The 19,939-nt window shown below is 44.8% G+C and overlaps 1 protein-coding gene across 1 annotated transcript in view; it reads left to right on the top strand.

Moving 5' to 3' along the window:
- Positions 1 to 19,939, top strand: part of cdh24b (cadherin 24, type 2b) — a 113,450-nt gene that overhangs the window by 70,773 nt on the left and 22,738 nt on the right. The window contains exon 7 of the mRNA XM_008293950.1: positions 5,603 to 5,784. Coding sequence (XP_008292172.1) covers positions 5,603 to 5,784 — 182 coding nt within the window. The remainder of the gene's footprint in view (positions 1 to 5,602; positions 5,785 to 19,939) is intronic.

Raw genomic sequence — 19,939 nt, 5'->3', positions numbered from 1 at the left:
GCACAGATTTCTTATTTATTTTTTTTATTATTGACTAAATGTGGTTAGCACAAACAATTTATTTTTGGCAAATGTTTAAATGAAACCTGTAGAATAAAAAAAAAAAAGGTGAACTGAGTGAAACCGATCGATACGACAAGCAGGGTGATAAAAGGAAACTATGAGCGGATGTGAAGAAATAAAATCGAGGGGGGGAAAAAAAAGGAGATAATTTACCAAAATAAACAAGTTGTCAGCGAACATGCTGCACATATTTAATGTAAGAACATTTTGGGACTTGGCAGAAAAGTCAATACGCGCTGTTTCCTCATTATGTTGATATAAGGTCCTGAGAGGGGAGTCATGTTTGTCTTTAAATATATTTGCAGTTGCATTTATGTTGATTTCATGAGACAGAGTTGCATGAGGGATTTTGTTTTTGCATGATTTATATAATTTACCCTGCAGGGGCTGATCGATGTGGCACTAGTTACACAATTCACGGAGGAATCGACGGCTTTGGTTATCGAACCGGAAACAGATGATGAAGCAGAGAGCAGCAATGACACGGTTACGTTCACTTTAACTCCGAGACATAAAGACTGATTAACATCGAGCAGCAGATTCCTTTTCATGAACAACAGAACTGTGGGAGTTTGTTCTTGCTACAAGCAGCGCTCATGATTGACCTTTAACCACTTGATCTGATCCTTTTTCTTTTCTAAAAGTAGCGATTAGTCCATAAGTTACAGCAAACGCCTGCCATTACGTTCAGTGCATTACAGTGTGAAGCAGTGGGAAGCTCTCCTTGACGGTATCTAGTGGAGCACCTGGAGTAAATTGTAGAAGAGGAGGAGGTTGTTCACCAGGAGGTAAATGAAGTTAAGTAAAGAAAAAAAAGAGAAGAGGCTGGGTAAGGAGCAGCCTGGAGAGCAGCAGCAGCAGCGTATGGTAATGGGGCCAGTTCGCGGGCCTTAAGAAGCATCGGGGCAGCAGCGAGCTTCATGCCGCTGTCACACTCGCTGCTTGTAATACGCGCGGCGCTAGCTAGCAGCTAACCACTTAAGCATATTTAACTATGAAAAACAAATCCCATTTGAACGTCAGCGCTCAAGTCGTGTCACTGCTGTTATGCAATCTCTGCTGAGAATTGGCGGGCCCAGAAAAAAAATAAAAAATCTCACAGCCATTACAGCAGCGACCGGAGAGGGAAAGCACAAATAAACTAATAACGAATTTGATTTGTTTGCCGAACAGAATTCCACACAGACAATAAAAAAAGCAATTAATACCAAGCAATCAGGTAGAAGTGGAGATCATAGCTGGGGAGTGATGCCGTTATGAGAGGGCGCTTATTGGAAAAAAAAAAAAAAGAAGTAAAAACTGTTTGATTCAGTGTGGTTTCGTCTTGATCAAGAAGGAATTTGTTCTAAGCTCTTTAAATCCATCTTGGCTGCTGTGTTTTTCAGAGTTTTCTTGCCTCTCTGCCTCTGAAATCACAACATGTTGATTGTTAACTCCGACGCTCTTCGTCGAACGACAAGGTTACAGATTTTCTTTTTGTTCCCCCTTCTGCCTTTCTCTATTCGTCGCCGCTCTTGCATTGTCGGGAGTTTTGATACGCGATCTAAGGTTACATTTCCCTCGACTGATCCGGCGCAGTTTGAAACGTCCCTAAATAGCTTCTCTTACAGACAGATGACACCTAGAGGGTGACTCTTGTCTGTCACCGCTAATTTGCAGCGGTGTTCGGTTTCTGCAGGAAAGGAGCCTCCGTCTTTCCCTAAAGACAACAAAGTAATTAAGCGGGAGTAACTTGAAGAGAAAAAGGAAATTAATCAAAGTCAGTGGTTATAAGTGTTGTAAATCACCGTTTGGATCGCTTAGTCAATTTCCAGTCTTCAAGCGTCCGTCGTGGTGTGTATCATGAGAGCGATCAATGTGCGCTTCCACTCACATGTTTTCAAAAGTGCTTGAATCGATATATGCAACATGTGCCTCTGTGACACATGCTGCATTTAAAGAGGTTAATTTTCCCAGAGAAAAACTACCACAAAAGATAACAGAAGATTAAATCCGGCCTATATGTGTGCGTGTTGACTCTGCGGGAGTCTTTTGTTTAATATTTGAAAGAAACACAGAATGTCTGCGAGCCTGACTGCTTTGAATTCCTTCATATTTTGATTTTTTTTCACCATGGTTCCTCAATGATGTGTTTGCTTTACAAAGATGAAGGCATTTTTGACTAAGAACTCAAGTAAAAAAGTCACAAATTGGTGCATAAAAAGATTACCAGAATGCAGGAAATGAGGTGTTTGTTGCTTAGAATGTCTTCGATGTTTAACGCGTCCCCCAGTTCTCATGAAACCTTCGCCCTCAACCCAACCGGACCCCAACAACCGCTTGGATCATTTCTACTTTTAACCTTTTCGAATGATCACAAGTGATTGACTTTAAATGACTCATTGTCTTCACCAGATGAGGCTAAAGTATTGATCAAACACTCACCTCGTGTTTAACCTCTTGTGGCTGTAAAAAATATCTTGATATTCCTGTAACAAGCTGAATTTATAGCCGTGTGTTAGGAGGTAATGGAGCCTGAGCATGTAGCTGCCATGGATACGCCGATGCTGCTGCGCACTCCTTTAGAAATATGTGCTTTCTCCTGAAGGTCTCGAGCGCAGGAGTGAAGAAGACGAAATTCTGAGGAAGAAATCCGTTTCTTTTCCTTTTTAGTAACACACATATAAGAAAGATCTCCACAGCAGGCCTTTTGCTCATCCTCATGGTGACTTCTCAGCAGTCGGCTGCTATTCAGTAATGGGGCAAGAAGGAGTGAAGGTTGCCTGGATGTATCTGCACTTCAACAAGTAGCCTTGGAGTTACTTGAATTGCCACAGGCTGTAGCCGTATGATGTACAATGCATCTGACTGGAGTTGCGCTTCTGCTTTTCACTGGTGGAATCTGATCCTGAACTACATTAACTCTTTGTGTCGAGCTTCAGTTTACCTGTTGGGAGAATTTAACGAGTAAAATCTAAACAGAAGCAGCATTTTAACCCTTTACAGGGCACTCCTTGAAGTACAGTCGTGACTCGATAATCCGACCCATAACAATCTGAAAACCTTGCTATCAGACAGGATTTAAGAAAAACGAACGGAACCCATAAAAAATAGCCTTAACATACCGACAGCCTCGGATTCTGACTCTGACATGACGTTTTATGACACAAATCAGGATAACGGTGTATTATCTGACTGAACAATCTGACAGATTGGCTACGGTCAGACTGCAGGACTTAATGCTCAATTCAGATTTTTTTGTGAAATATGATTTTTTTTGCGAGTTCGTTCACATTTCCAATTAAATGCAACTTGTATGTGATCTGCTGTGTGAACTTCATACATGTTTATACAGTGTTTTCTATATGCTAGAAGACACAAGTGAAATAAAGTCATAATACTTCCAGTTATCCATCCATCCATCCATCCATCCATCCATCCATCCATCTATCCATCCATCCATCCATCCATCCACCCATTTTCTACCGCTTATCCGCGGTTGGGTCGTGGAGGCAGTAGATGGAGCAGATCATTCCAGACTTCCCTCCCCCCCGATGACGCTTTCCAGCTCTTCCTGGGAGATCCCGAGGCGTACCCAGGCCAGCCGAGAGATATAATCCCTCCAGCAGGTTGTGGGTCTGCCCCGGGGTCTCCTCCCAGGTGGACGTGTTCGGAAAACCTCCAGAGGTAGCCTCACCGGAGGCATCCGAATCAGATGTCAGTACCACCTCAACTTTCCAGTTAGAGTCCCAAAAACATCGATTGAGGCTGCAGAAAGAACCAACAACCCCGTCGTCTTTTATCACGGAGCTCTCCATTCTTCTTCAATTTCTGGTTCTGGCTCAAACATGTGGAACTGAAAGATATTGAAAACTTGCCATTGTGAAGCTAGTTTTACAGTGTTTGAGAGGTGAGCTGGTGTGCTCGAGGTGGAGTGACTGTGGAGCAGTGGGTGGAGAAACATGCAGGGACTTCATGGATCTGTACATTCTGAAGGAGGCAGCAATACTCCAAGTTATTTGAAGGCAGGAAAGGACTATTTTTATGGAGAAAAACTTATAAGAATGTAACTTTGATGCACTGAGATGAGTTTTTCATAGAGAGATTCTAACAGGTTTCAAGTTTAATGGGAAAAAAAATGTATAAAAAGGAAAAAATATAGCTTGTAACACTCCTGTGAGTCCTGAACGACACCGACTAAACGCTGTCGCGTTGAGGTGTCCCGTCCAAAAACGTCCCCTGACAACCTGTTTTCGCCTCCTAACTTCAGGACCTGTTCTTTCTGAAATGTTAGTAATGAGGGAATCCTCCGTTCCAGATTTGACATCAACAGGCTTGTAAAAGACAACAATCAAACACTCCGAGTGGTACTTTCGGTTGCCGGTGCCACTTTGATGTCTGAACCGTAATCCCGATTCACAAAGCGAACTCACCTCCCGGTTTGTTTCGCTGTGATGTTGTCAGATTTACAGAACTCATCCGTACTGCGTGTTTTTTTTGTTTTTTTTCGCACAGAGAAAAAAAAAAAAAACTGTCTGGTTGAAGCGCTGGCTATCTTTTACTCTGTCAGCCCGGTGTGTTTGTGTGATGTTGTTCTCTCTCACGTTTACAGGTCTATCTGATTCCCTTAGCTTTAGCTGAGCAGATAACAGCTCTGTCTGAATGAGCCTGTCTGTTCTGTGTGCGCCAGCCAAATAGTGATATCTTACCTTTTTTTTCCCCCCCCTCGCTCAATTTCTATCTTTCCTACAGCACTTACTCTTGTCAGTGCAGCCGGTGGCCCGCTTTCTGTGCGGCGGAAAGAAATAAAAATGGCAGCTGGATATTTGAATTTATATCCGCCCGCGTGTTCTTTTCGTGCTGTAAACGCGGCTCGTATGTACTTTTATCACATCGGCGCATCAGATGAATCAGAAACGCGTCGTGTGTCCCTGTAATGTAAACTGCAAGGCCAGCGAAAGAGCTTGTAATATACCGCTTTAATGGGCCGAGCAGTAAAAGAAAACCAACATGTAGCAGCACACATGAAAGGATCCTGTTATCTTGATTAATACTTGTTAGCGGGAGGAAGCAACGGACAGCTCGGAGACTGAAAAAGCGACTGTTGGCGAGGAGTAGTTTGCTCAGTTCATCAAGTTCAAATGTTGCAGGGGGAGACAAAGCGGCGTCTCCTAACTGTAATCACTTCTCTTTCTTTATCTCCCCTGTTCCTTCTGTTTTTTAATCCCGGCCTCTTTTGATTTAGTTATTTTTACAGCAGGTTCCTGGCCATATTTTACCTGGCTTTTTAATAATATCTCAGCGCCGAGCGCTCAAACGCACACTCTTGCCTTTCTCTCCCCTTTATCTCCCTCCTTCATCCTCGCAGTTCTGTTAAATTAAATGCTGCCTTATCTGAATGAAATGTTGTAAATATTGGCTCGGCACAGGTGGGGGAACAGCAATTTGAAAACAGTTCAAAAGACAAAATTAAATGTTTCACTGGCAAATGAAGCGTATCACGATTAATGAAATGACAGACTTTCTCTAATGCTCGCCGTCATGTGTTCTCTCTCCCCAGGCATGTGGTCCTTCTCCGTCTCCGAGCTGGCCATCCCGGGCGCCGAGATCGGGCGCATCTCCGCCACCGACGCCGACTTGGGCGAGAACGCCAAGCTGGACTACACCATCCTGGAGGGGGAGACCGGCGACACGTTCAACATCACCGGAGTGAACCAGGAGGCGGTCATCACGCTCAACAAGGTGAGAGGGGAAGGAGGGATTGAAACAGTACAAGCGGAGGGAGGGGTTTGGTTGCGAGTGAGAAGCTGGAGGAGGGAGGGGACGCAAGTGAGTCAGTCTGCAACAGGTTAAAGGAGGAAGGATGCGGAACAGATGATGACGAGGAGGAGGAGGAGAGGCGATGACACAGGTAACGTGGGCAGGAAGAGTTTTGTTTTGTCTGCGATTCAGCGCTAACAGCAGTTTGTCTATAAGCCCATTAACCTGGAATTACCTGGAAAATATACAAAGCTACTGTATAAGCCTCTAAGATTTTACACGCTTCATCAGCCCTCTTTTCAGCCAGGCTTTTAAGAAACAGCTTATCTGCATTCATCTTACCTTTTCTCCTCATTTGACTCCCACCAGACGAGAGTGTTTGATGGGTTTCTGACAAACTGATTTCCTGCTTGACTCACTCGCTGCAAACCGGCCTCCTTTTTTTTTTTTTTTTTTTTTAAATATCAATATTTCCATCTGTTTGCAGCAAACATGTCGAAACACCCAAACTCAATCAAAGTGATGCAAATGTTGCCAGCGATCCCAGTTGAGTGCAATTTGAGGTGTTTCTGACCGCCGTCGAAGCGCCGGCTGTCCGTGCAGAGCGATTTACATGTACAGGAGGATCAATGAGGCTTTTCCATTCTGAGTTCAGCTGGCTAATAGATCCCTTTAGTGTAATACTCGATTATTTCAGTTTCAAACAGCCACTCCCGAAGCTGCCTGCCATACCCAATAATCGCATTCTTATGAAGACGTGTGCGCGCGGTGGGGGTGATGAGTGCTGACACCCACTCATTACTGGTGTGCCTTGTTAAACTGCATGCATGTCTGGTGTGGGAGGTGTGGGAGGTCCCACGCTCACATGTAATGCACACTTAATGGGGGAGGAGGGCCCCATGTGGGAGGCCACTCAGAGATATGACGCTTCCCTTTCAAGCGAGCTCTTCAGAAGCGCCTCTGTCACTTCAATAAAAAAATACACGCGTGTCTCGTTTAATGTTGTCGTCGAGCCATGGGATGTCACTCAGAGACGCCGTGTGTGTGTGTGTGTGTGGCGGGCTGTGTGTCGTATTCGCCGAGCGCCAGCGCGCTCACGATGTGGAGTATATTATGATAAATCCCATAGAGCTCTATTGTTGTCCAAAAACCATTAAAATCACATCAGTGAGCCACACCAATGCGCAAAGTGCCCTCATGAATACACACTGCAGTTCATTTTCCACACGGTGCCACACACACAATGTCCAAGAAACACCGAGGATGTGTTCCCGCTCGGACGCCACAAATCTGCTGCTGATAGATTGCTAGAAAAAACTACAACGCTCAGCTGTTTTAGGAAATTAGTTAGCCTGTTTACATTAAGAAAGTCTACTTCTAGGACTTGTTTTTAAAGATTTTTATGTCTTCTGTAGGGACTAATTGCCTCGAGGCCGAACAACCGCCGACAGAGTGCCGAACAGGGAGAATACTGAGAGACGGATCAACATATCGTAGCTTTTGGTGGTGTAATCTGCTGACACTAGAATTTGGAAATATGGAATTTGTCCAGCTTTGTTATTTAAATATTAAAATGTCCCAATGCAGGTAGCAGGAGATGAAAGAGTTTCCTTTAAAATTCAACAGGGGTAATAATTATTTTCATCATCTGTCTGTTATTTTTCAAAAAGAATAGTTTTGCTTGTAAAATGTCCACAAATAGTGAAAAATAAATGCCCTGTCACAATGACCCTCTGAACCCCAACATTTGGCAGCAGGTTAATTGTAGATGTTATCTAAAAAAAAAAAAAAAAAAGGCCCAAATTACACCATTTATCAGAGCCAGAAACTGTCAAAACAAAAACAACTGCCAGATTTTAAACTTTTCCTCCAGTAATCGTGCGTGACGTGCAGTTCCATTAGGAAAATTAGCATAATATAAGCTTAAAAGTCGTGACATTTCATCTGAATCACTTCATTCTTGTTGAAAAATGAGCCAAAAATAAACTGTCTGCACCACGTCCTGTAAAAACTGTGAAAAGACTCTGTGCTTCTCAGCCCAACTGAAAAGCCACGAACAGTTATCTGCAACCAACATGACCAAAATTCAGCATCATTTGGGCTGAACTGCAGGCTGTGTGTCCACAACGAAGAGGAGATGAGACATAAAATAAAGGCAGCATGGTTCAGAAATGGTAAACAGAGGAGCAAACTGTTAGCAAGTCTTTGAAAGATACATCCAACAAAGTGAAATGACCTTCTAGAGTTCACAGTAGTGTGAAAAGTGCCCTGGGTGTAGAGGTTGTTAAAATCTGTAGCACGAAGGGGACACTTAGAAAAAGATTACACAAGTTGATTCGAGGTTTAGTCCATTTCTAACCAAATATGAAGAAATTCCACCTGTTTTCCCCCCTTTTTCTATAATTTATAGCATTCTAACTGTGCTATACTGACATTTCTGAGTTCTCTCTACTTCTAGCCGTGGCTGTGCTGTTTCCACAGAGGTGCAGGACTTCATATTATAGTGAAAAATGAGCCCAAAGTGAGCAAAAATGTGACAGGAGCAAACAAAAACACCCAGAAACTGCTCGAGGTTCAGAAGGTTAACGTGGCAAACACAAAGATATTCATTTTCGAGAGGTGTAAATCAGAAAAATGCGGCGAATCCAGAAATTAACAGACTATCAAACCTGTTTATCGTTCGACTAATTTATTCTGCGCTACATGGAGTTAGTCATCCTATAAAAATGCAAGGTTATGCAATTATGGTGCACTCAGCTTTATATGGAAGAGATGAAGTCTGGCAGGTTTCAGCGTTTCAGGTAACTTGAAGTAAAAAGAAAAACAAAAGTGCATGAAGCTTCTGAAAATGTTGTCATCATGGAGGAACCTTGTTTTCAGGAAACAGAGACAAAAAAACAAAACAGAAATTAGGAAGAATCTGCCCAAAACGGAGCTATTTGTAGCATTCTGTGTGTTGCACTGGTGAACACCTGAGTGCACAAGTGTTTTGGTATGTTTGTGCAGTCATGTGGGCATGAACACCGGCTTGTGTGCGTGCAGGGAATGTGTGTGTGTGTGTGTGTGTGTGTGTGTGAATTTATCACCGTGTCAGTTCTCTGCCTTGGGTTTGTAGGATTCGTTAAAAACAATCCGCACCTGGAGGTGGTGTGTAGAGCAGGATTTCCAAGCCCAGTATGAGCTCCTTTGAAGAGAAGCAGAGGGGTAGGGAGAGGACTGGATACGGTAAGAGATGCAAGAAGAAAGAAATCGAAGGCAAGGACCCAGGAACGAAGGGAAGGAGTGTGGATGAAGAAGGAGAGAATGGATGGGAGAGGAGAGGGAGGAGTGTTAAAATGAGGTCCTGCGAGGCAATGACAGCAGAGAGTGCAGTATAACAAGGGAGTCAGAGGAAGAAGCAACCAGAGAGAGAGAGAGAGAGAGAGATGTGCAAAGAGAAGGGAGATGCAGAGACAGCAAGAGCTGTGAAATCACTGACAGCCGTACAGAGAAATTAGCACAGCCAGAGACAGAGAAGCACAGGCAGGTAGAAACACCCATCCAGAAAGGCAAGAAGAGAGAGAGAGAAATAGTCAAATGAATTTTAAAAACTTACAGATATGGAGGGAGGCAGCTTGGCAACAGGAAGACAGAAAAGCGGAGAGGGGAGGGGGATCAAAAGGAGAATCGATCAATTCAACAAGTGCTGGGCGACTGGCGGCCGACCGGCAAACAGGGCAGGAAAATTACATGTAAACAAATACTGTAAAAAAAAAAAAAAAACCTCCCACCCGCAATATTCCTCCCACCGGACTCAGCCACATAAAACAAGAGAAAGAAAAACAAAACGCACAATTACTATTTCAACATGGCCTCCTTCATGCTGTTTTGTGCTGCTTTAATCCCTCCACAAAGGCGGCAAGAGAGGCAGAGAAATAGATTAGAACGGGATTGCTGCTACGTGTGAAGAATTAAATAAAAACTGGAGAATCGCAGGTTACAGCGCACGCGGATGCCTTTTGAATCCTCGCTAGCAAAGCGGAACATATATCGAACAGTTGCCGATGCTGCAAGGCGCTGCTTCTTCAAGGCTTCGCAGGAGGTGTTGGGGTTTTGGGTGAAGGTGGGTGTGCTGCAGAAAAAGAAAAAAAAAAGTCTGACAACAAAAATCTGACTTGAATAGGTTAAAAAAGGGGATTTAGCCTTTCAGGGAATCGACGCACAACTAATGAAAAACATGTTAGATAGGCTACAACTAATAGAATTAAAACAAACAAAGCGTAAAATTAGCGCTAAGCTCCCCCTCAGTTTCCACTTCGTTAAACAAACCCACTAAAAAAATCAAAATCAAATTAAAAACATGCCCGCTTTCTGGGCTTTCCGTGGATGCATGCGTGCATATGTTAAGGTTAGTGATGACACGCAATGTCCGTTCTTCTGGAGTCGCTTTAGCCCTGTGAAGATTTTTTTTATTTTTTTTTTTTAGCAGGGGGAACCAGATGATCTGTGCGCCTCCGGAGAAGGAAGGATTTCCGAGCGGAACAATTTGTGTTGCCACAGAGTCGGCCTTGACCTTGCTGGTCATCTCGCTGCTGTGGGCTGAATCTCTTTAACCGCTGATCTACGACTCGCATTCCCTTGCACAAACACACACACAAAGACGGAGACCCACACCTACACGAGCACCAATAAACCACACAGAGAGAGAGATATATATATACAGAGGCACGCATCAATATAACACACTTGACCTCGCGGCTCCCTGTGTTTAAACTGCGAGGGAATGAGGAGGGTGGGGGGGGGAATAAATGACAAGACGCCGGTTTCCTCGTCTGGGGATGAAGGAGAAGGATGCTTACCTCGGAACGATGTGTCAGATGGGAGGTGGGTGGGAGCTGCGGGAGGGTTAACAGCAGATTAGGAAAGAAACAGCAGGAGAGCGACGCGAGGATTTGGGAGATAGTTAAAATATGGCTAAGAGAGAATATGTGATTAGAAAATGGAGGGGGGATTGCAGACGGAGGGAATCTTGCGAGGAGGAGGAGGAGGACATGGTATCGCCACGGAGGGGCGATGGGTGAGGCAGGGACACGGCGGAGAAGCTGGGTCATTAACAGCCTGCAAGTCTGAGTGCCGATTGAAGCCGCCTGCTGCTTATCACTGCTTATTTACTGTCAGGCCCACAGAGACCCCCAGCAATAAAAAGATTTCTCTCTCCGTCTCCCATTCTCCCCTTTCCCCCTCTATCTCCACCCCTCCCATTACCCCCTCTACCCCATCATCAGCGCGCTGTCTCTCTGCATTTCCGTACTTCCCTCCCTCGCTCTCTGATCTCCACACATGTCCAAATGTGCAGTGCAGGGGGAGAGGAGAGGGTGGGAGGAGGCGATGGAGGGGGGGGAGACACGCACATATATATTCCCTCCTCACCCCATATCTGCCTTCACCTCGTCGTCCTCGCTCTGTTTTGTGTCTGGAGGCCATGTCAGACAGTGTGTGTTGTTTGTCTGTGGCTCTGACTCAGCCTCGGCTCTGGCCTCATTCACATTCAGACATAAGAAAAAAAGAAAAAAAAGACACACAGGCACTAACAGACACATACTAATACACACATCAACATTCCATTCATTCATTTAAACATTAATTTCTCTCTCTTTTCTAGTTCGTCCTCTGCTTTTATTCCGCCGGCCTTCATTCCCGGCCCTCTCGGCTCCCCGAGTGGTCAGCTCGGCTCCACTCCACTTATTTACTTATTACATATTGCCGTTAATAAATGTACATATTGCCGCTAATAGACTTTTGATACAGCATATGAACAAGGCCACAGTGTAATTGAAGAATTAGCATAACACACTGTGGAGCAGCTCTTTGACATTGTTCTGCAGCAGTGCCCCCTCATGGCCGCGCGCTGACACTCGATGAGCGGGTGGCTGCTGGTTAAGGTTTTCCTTGAAATCAATCCGCTTAATCTAAATCTAATCAACTCCTCCAATTACAAGAAAAAAAGACACAGATGATCTTGTCATCAGCGGACGGAGGTGACGGGCGGTGATGTACTCGAGCTGCCCGGCGTGTTCGCATCGTGAGCCGCATTCGCAAAACATAAGAATCCAAAACTCGGATAATGCTACAATTTCCCACAGCTCATTACACTTGTATACTGTATTTAATAGCATGTGCGCAACAAAGTGGGATCACTAGACGCAACGCTAGGCCCGTCACAACATCATTAATACGAATCTCGCCGTGTCCTTATTCGGGAGGTTCCCTTTTGAGGTATGGTTTCAGGGTGCTGCGAGCTGTGTAAGCCTGCTATTTGTGCGCCTTTCATTCCTCGTACCTGGGGGACAAGCTAGCTCACGCATGTGTCAGTTTGCCGTTATTATTTCCATATGCTCTCACTTAAAACGGCTGGCTAATCCTCGGTCACACGCCAGCAGCGCGCCCAGGATTATCTGTGTTTGTTTTCTCACGCGGAGTAGAGATTGTGTTAATCTCCTCAGAGGGAGAAAAAGAGAGAGATGGAAAGAAAGAGACAGAGAGGGAGAGAGAGAGAGAGAGAGAGAGAGAGAAAAGAGAGAGACCAATGTCTTGCTCATAAGTTTCTTTTTTTTTTAAAAAAAGGAAGACACGGGACCTTTGAGAGCGAAATAAGACAGAAGACAAGAGACGAGTGACAGAGAGAAGGGAAGGCGGCAGAGGAAGAACAAAGTCAAAAGGGAGATTTAGAAGAGTCTTTGTTCTCTCAACTCTCCAGTTGTGCTTGTTGGCAGAAATGTCCAAAGCTGCATTTGTCATCAGACAAATGTGATGTATGATCTTGATTTAGAATGCAAGAAAATCAAAAAGGAACTCAAGCTGCCAAGGACAGCGGGGTGCCGAGCACACACACACACACGAGCACGCACGGCGCGGCGGTCCACGTGCACACACTGCTGTAGGCGTGCGTTTGTTCACCTGCCTTCACACAGATTTACTCAATCTTCTTATTTTCAGTCAATTACAGTGGAGGCAGGGAGAGTCACCGCCTCTGTGATTTGAGGCCTCACCCTTCAGTGATGTACATTCACCTTAACATGTGCACACACACACACACACACGCACGTGCACTAACACACAGCCGAGCACGTACGCCTGTGGGTCAGCCTCTCTGAGCACAGATATATTATGTATTGCCAGTGTAGCGTGCAGGTTGGCTAATTAATTTCTGCTAACTGCGGAGCAAATTTAAAAGGGAAATTGTATAGGAATTTGAATTTCAAAAAGGGACGGTCGGAGCACGGCAACGCAGGACGAAGGAAGGTTACACTTGTAGAGTGTGTGGGTGTGTGAGAGGAGTGCAGTATTAACGAGAGGGAGTGTGTGCGCATGTACAAGGGCTACATAATGATTATTTTCCCCGTCAGTGTGTTGATTATTGTTTGAGAAGTGGATGAATATATGCAAAAGGTCAGAAAATGGAGCCCAAGTTTAAGATTGGGTTTAAATTACTTGTTTTTACCAAGCAGTGGAAAGATATTCAGTTTACATCGGTATAAAACGAAGTGCTTTCGGGTGATTCTTCTTTTTTTTTTTGCTTGATAAATTACTTAAATGTTCAAGTTATTAAAGTTGTTAATAATTAATTTTCTGCTGAATGACCAAACAAATGATTTTAATTGAAGGACTTGCATGTTCTCATCTTCACAGCGTTTGTTAATGTGCTGGGAAACGTGTGAAACAGGAAACGGGAAAAGAATGTAAACAGGAACTTGATACCAAATTCACTTGTTTTCATTACCTGTTCAACCGGCTCTAATTCTACAGTGTTCATTGCAGCAGAAGTTATTTTACGTTTTCCAGACAAAATCTAATAATTCTGTCCACAACACCCCAGCAAATACTTTATATTACGAGGCCAACCCCCCGACAGAAGGTGCAAGAGTTTTTGGCAACCTGTGCTGTATGTTTAGATTTTTATCCATCACATTCAGCACCATGAGGACGGCATCGGATCGGGTTTTAAATTCATTGTGCAGCAGGACGACCCCAAACATATAGGCAGAGTCATAAAGAACTATATTTAGTGATGAGAACAGATGGTGCTTCCCCCCGCAGAGCCCTCGTGTCAACACTATGGAGTCTACATGAAGAGGCAGAAGACACTGAGGGTACTTTTCATTATGCTAACTTATGCCTCCTCGCGTCCCCTCTCCTCCCTCGACCTGGAAATCCTTCCACTTCTGCCATCGTGGAGGAGGTTCCAATTACTTAAATGCACCTCGAGGTGACGAGGTGAGAGGAAGCTCTGGGTGGAGCTTCGAGTGAGAAAACACGAGTGTGTCCTACATGGAGGTCTTGTACTCAAAAAGTGTGATGCATAAATGCCTCACCTTAGTGGGAGGTGTAGCGTTCGGTTTGATAGACTGTACGACTTTCAGCACGTCAGACTTAACTGGCTAAAGGGCAGCATTATTCAACTCATGCGTGGGTTGTGTCCATGCTGAGACTCTGCAACTTCACAGCCTTAGCACACATGCTCAGCAGCAGTGTGCAGATGTGAAATACGTAAACGCCAATCAGCTATGAAACGAAGTCCTCCAAGTGGACTCCAAGCAGACTAGAAAATAACTTCTAAATATCAACACCTACGAGGTGTGTCAGAAAAGTTCCAGGACTGATAGATTTCAAACCCAAACTACGAGTTTTCCCCTTCAGACGATCAACCAACACGTCTACAAAGAGATCCTGCTGCGTTTGCGTCATTCAGTGCGCGAGAAGAGGTTGTGGCTGCTTCACCATGACAACACGCCTGCTCACAACACCCTGAGCATCCGACAGTTCCTGGCTGAGAAGGACATCGACGTGCTGGAGCAACCTCCCTACTCACCCCACCTGGCTCCGTGGGATTTGTTCCTCTTCCCCAAGCTCAAGGGGGTCGGCGTGGTAGAGAAGGCTGGGGAAGTGTGTTAGACTCCAGGGGGATTACTTGGAAGAGGAAAACTTGTAGTTTGTAGTTTGGATTTGAAATATATCTTTTGTGACACCAGTCCTGGAACTTTTCTGACACACACCTGTGGTTTTCACATGTGCACATCCTCAAGGGAGTTTAATCAAGACTTAAAACTGACACTATGGATCGAAGGGGCAGCTTCAGTTCCTCAACCATCAACATCTCTCCTCACATTCTCACTGGGATGAGCTACGATGCAAGGAAAAGACACGAGTGAGTTCAGCAAGAAGACCTAATGAAATCACAATAAGACAGCCCAAATCCACAGAAATCCAAGAAATGTGGCTCCAAATCTCTACTTGCCGAGTAATAACCGCACACAAGTATATCTAGGGGAATTACCGAGGGACTATTTAAAAGGCAAAGAGTTATCACACCAAATATTGACTGAAGGCATCAAAAGTTAACTTTTAGTGACGAAAACCTTGGCACAGTCCTGTACATGTGCAGCCATCAGTGAAAAGATGACGAAGAGTGAGAGTGTGTTCGAGATGAGCAGCTGTGGAAATACAGTGTTGTAACGTCTCCAGCAAACTCGTACCTTCCGTCGCCATCCACACATGTCCCCCTATTCTCTCACTCTCCTCCACAGCTGCTACAGCCTTGTTAAATTAATGTTAACCTAGCAGTTCAAACAGCCCTAAATCACAGTCTGAGCCTTCAGAGAAAGTAGACATCGGGCTGTAAATGAAGTCAGTGTTACTCCCTTCACTTTCAGCTGCTGAGAAAGACGCCCGGGGTTGTGACGTGGAAACAGTTAGTGGCGACATTGCTTATGTAACCGCTGCTTTATAAACTGTTGTCGGTTGTTACACACTGCAAAAATGGCCAAATCAAAAAACAACAAGATGCAGGAAGTCTTGTTTGGCATTAAATGGTGCAGACAAGCATGAGACAAAAAAACAAGCCAAGCCACTCGGAGTTCAGGTAAATTTATTCTTCGAGCATAGAGGTAAACAACCACATATCATCTCTGTGTCTTCATTAGAGTCTGCCCTCTCCAAACATTTCAGATGTGCGCTTTCTTTGGCTTGAAAGCAGCAAATTTGGTCAACCAGGAGTCGGATCTACAAATTGGAGGTGCAGCTACGACCGCCAGCGTGACTTTTAGCGGCTCTTTAATGCATGTGCACAAGTTCCACATGAGTCAACGGGGCGCTTGTGCGAGACAAGCACGAGCGGGGGAATCTTTCAGGAGAAAATATATATATATATATAAGGACGGCCGGGTCGTTGCGTGATAAGTGCTTCTTGTAAGGGCGCACGAGGGAGAAGGATGAGTGTGTGTGTTGCGGTTTGTCAGAGCCGGCGCCCTGTTGCACACACACCGGGTAAAAAAAAAAAAAGATAGGGTGGGTTGGGGAGTGGGTGATGGAGTGTGTGAGGTAGCGGAGAAAGGGGGGGAGGCGGCATGATGGAGTGCTGGATGGAGGGAGGGTGGGGGGGTGATGAGTGTGTGCTCACAGTGTAAGTGACACCTCTCCTCCTCAGACAGATTGTCTCTCTCTCCCAGTAATGGGGACCCCGTTAGAGCACCTTTTTCCCTCCTTTTCTTCCCACACAGACGCTCCGTCTCCCCCGTCCTCTGTGACAATTCCTCTTGTTTATTTATATTTTCTGCAGAGATATTCCCCCAATTTGCCTGCATTTCAATGTCTTTCAGTTCGCCTCTACGTTTTTTTTCCCCCCGCCTCTTTTCTCTGCATAATTTTTAATCAATCTTCACCTCTTCCTAAAAACTGCTGATTTCTGTAAAGCAGTTTGGAGAGAGAGAAGAAGAAGAAAAGAGAAATAGAAAAAGAGAGATCAGTAGGGATGAAAAGAGAGAGAGAGAGAGAGGATATCAATATTCCCACTGCTGGTGGTATCCTCGGAAATATTTATTTTTTTGGCTGAATCTGACAGGGACGATTCTGCATAACCACGGAGCCCATTTACACTCTGTCCAACATGCTCTTCTGTGCCAATCAGACCGAGATGATTCATATGCATACTTACTTTAAGGTCGCACATATGCTGTCGGTGGATCTGAGGACACACAGGCTCAAAAGAACCACTTATACTTTCTCACAAAAGCCCCCCCACACACACCCACTTACGCCTTACACAGGTATTTTGCGCCAGACCCAAACATGTCGCTTTTTCTGAAATTTAATCAACCGCAAGTGTATGTCAGAGGTGCGTGTGTGAGACAGTGGATGTATGTGATTACTCGTGTGCGCCTGTGCCCTCACTAACAATCATCTCGGCAAACCAGATCAGAGGCTATCTCTCCGCTTCAGAGGCGCCACGCTGGCGGGAGAGCGGCACGCAATCACACGGACACCTCAGACAAATAGGCTTCATAACTTCTCTGTAACAAACAATCACAGGGTCCTGAGACCCCTATCCCAAATGAAATCTCCCGCACCTGCGTAGATGCACGGATACAAAGGAATTTTTGATGCTCCTCGTCGCCAGGTACGAGTCTCCATGGTGATAGAGGGGGGTCGCCATGGAGATGGAGATGGTGTTCTAAACAAGGGAGGCATTTTCATGAAAAGGCAGGGAAATGGTTTTGTTTTCGCTTTCATCACAGGGAAATCTGTCGTTTATGGAAATCGTCGGTTGATGTCACAGCTATACAGCGCAGCGGGCAATTTCCGTCACAGCTCAAAGTGAACTCCAGCTCCACACTGTGCCGTGGCGCGCAAGGTGTTCGCATTTCTGTTTCCGTCATTAGCGAACTGATCTCCAAAAGGGCATGAAGATTTAACATTCCTTTCAACCTTTTTAGCGAGATTAGTGTATTAGTTTTGCGTCACTTGGAGTGAAAAAAGAGAATGGAGCTCCGTGCAACAGTCTGGGCACCCCGACAAGTTTAAACTCTTTTACCTCATTAGCACATTAGGAAAGGCCAGTTGCAAGGTACGAATTTCAAAGCTGTATAAATGATCTGACTTTTCAAACCACCATCATCGCCTCTAAGCAGCTGCCCAGCACTCGAAAAATGAAAAAACTAATGCCCATGAAGCAAAAGAAAGCTATGAGAAGAGAAAAGAGCAGTTGCAGGTGACTGTTTCCATTGTTCATAATGTTATTAAGAAATGGCAGCTAACAGGAGAGGCGGAGGTCAAGTTGAGGCCTGGAAGACGAGGAACACTTACCATTAGAACTGCTCATAAGAATCCAGCTGTGGCTCAGGTGGTAGAGTGGGTCTTTCATTAATCAAAAGGTTGGCGGTTCGACCCCTGGCCCTTTAATAGGCTTAAGTGTCTTTGGGCAAGTGACTCAACCCTGAGTTGCTCGCAATTAATACGTTGCATGGCAGCTCTGCCACCAGTGGTGTGTGTGAATTGGTAAAGCGCTTTGTAGAACCTAGCTCAGGTTAAAAGGCCATTTATCGTTGCTGTAAAGGCTAATCAAAACCCCCGCTGGACTGCAAAAGAGATCAAGATTTAAAGACTCTGGAGTGATGAATTCATGGAGGAGTCATCAGAAAAAAAACGATCCTGTATCCTCATCACAAAATTCACCCTCACAATGAAGTTCAAATAGAACTTTTTTTGGCTGCAATGAGCAATGGTATGGTTGGAGCAAAAAGGGTGCAGCATTTCTTAAAAAGAACACCCCTCCAACTGTTAAACACAGAGGCTGATTGATCCATAGACTGTATAAAAGATGGACGTAGCAACCGGCCCTGAAAAATGAAGCCAACCCGGAAGTGCCAAAAACCTGCAATATCACTACGTCCGCTAGTCCTGGCTCCAAAAAGCCCTGGCTCCCATAGAAATGAATTGGAAAAGAAGTGATCACAGATCACGAAATACTGCATTCCTACAGCTCAGGATTTTTTAAAAATTAGTTTTCATGGTCAAATCCAGAGATCAGGTGGCCAATCTGAAAATAAATCAATACTGAATTTTTTAAAAATTGTCAAATGTTTGCGGGGCAAGGGGCGTGGCCGGCTTGATTGACAGTTGGCAGCGACGATGCAGATGAAGCGAGCAGAAGGCGGTAAATGTGGGCGGGCAGAGAGGGCCTGCCTCTCAATCCGTCTGACCAATCGCTGCTCTTATGGCTCCGCCCCCCTCTGACGATTTTTGCGTCACTGGCTCCAAAAATCCAAGATGTCAACCAGGAAGTAGTAAAATCCTGGCTTCATTTTCTCAGTGCAGAAACCAACGGGTGACGTCACGGTAGCTACGTCCATCTTTTATACAGTCTATGGATCGATCATGCTTTGGGCTTGTGTTGCAGCCGGTAGCGCAGGAAATATTTCACTCATAAAAGGATAAATGGATTCAATTATATACCTGCAAATTCTGGAGGAAAACTTGACACCGTCTGCACAAAAAGAAATATACGATGAAAAAAAAAAAAGGATCCGACAATGACTCTGAACACACCTCAAAATCCACAATAGACCTGCTCAGGAGGCTCGAGCTGAAGGTTTTGCCCCGACCTTAACACCGTAGAGAATATAGACCTCAAAAGAGCAGTGCACGCAAGACAGCCCAAGAATCTCCCAGAACTCGAAGCCTTTCACAGGAAGAATGGGCAAAAGTCCTCCGAACAAGTACTGAAAGAGTCTTAGCTGCTACGGAAAGCGTTTAAAGGCTGTGATCCGTACCAAAGGAGGAGCACTGACCCTGCAGCGGGAGCAAATTTTATTTCAGGCCCTTTTTTGGGGGTTATTGTGCATAGAAAAGCTTAAATCTTACTTTAAATAATAAAGACTTTGATACTTTGCGATTCACAAAAACAGATATTTCGATCAGTTTGGCCGAAACTTCTGCTTATGTTTCCTCTGCTACTCCTACCAACATGTTTGCCACCTGCCAGGTAACCGCTAACACACTTTCCACTTTTGTTGCCAACACTGCAGTGCCAAACAATAGTACTAGAACAAGATAAACTGTCCATTTCAACTACCCGCTGTAGCACATGTCTACATCTATCTGCTCTACATGTAGAAAGCCATGCTAATCTCATTACTCCCACTAACGCACCGGCAGCATTCAGCTCCCTGGCAGTAAACTCTGCAGCTATATATCCTCTAGTTTTAACACGTCAAGAATATCCAAACATCAACTCAGAGCAATGTCACCCTAACATGTAGCTACTTCAGTGTCAGAGCTCTGAAGGATCCTTTCAACTCTTTGAGCATCAAGAACCTCATTGGAA

This window comes from Stegastes partitus, unplaced genomic scaffold, assembly GCF_000690725.1.
Source record: "Stegastes partitus isolate 25-593 unplaced genomic scaffold, Stegastes_partitus-1.0.2 Scaffold925, whole genome shotgun sequence".
NCBI classification, from domain to species: domain Eukaryota; kingdom Metazoa; phylum Chordata; class Actinopteri; family Pomacentridae; genus Stegastes; species Stegastes partitus.
This window is presented reverse-complemented; position numbering and strand designations above follow the sequence as displayed.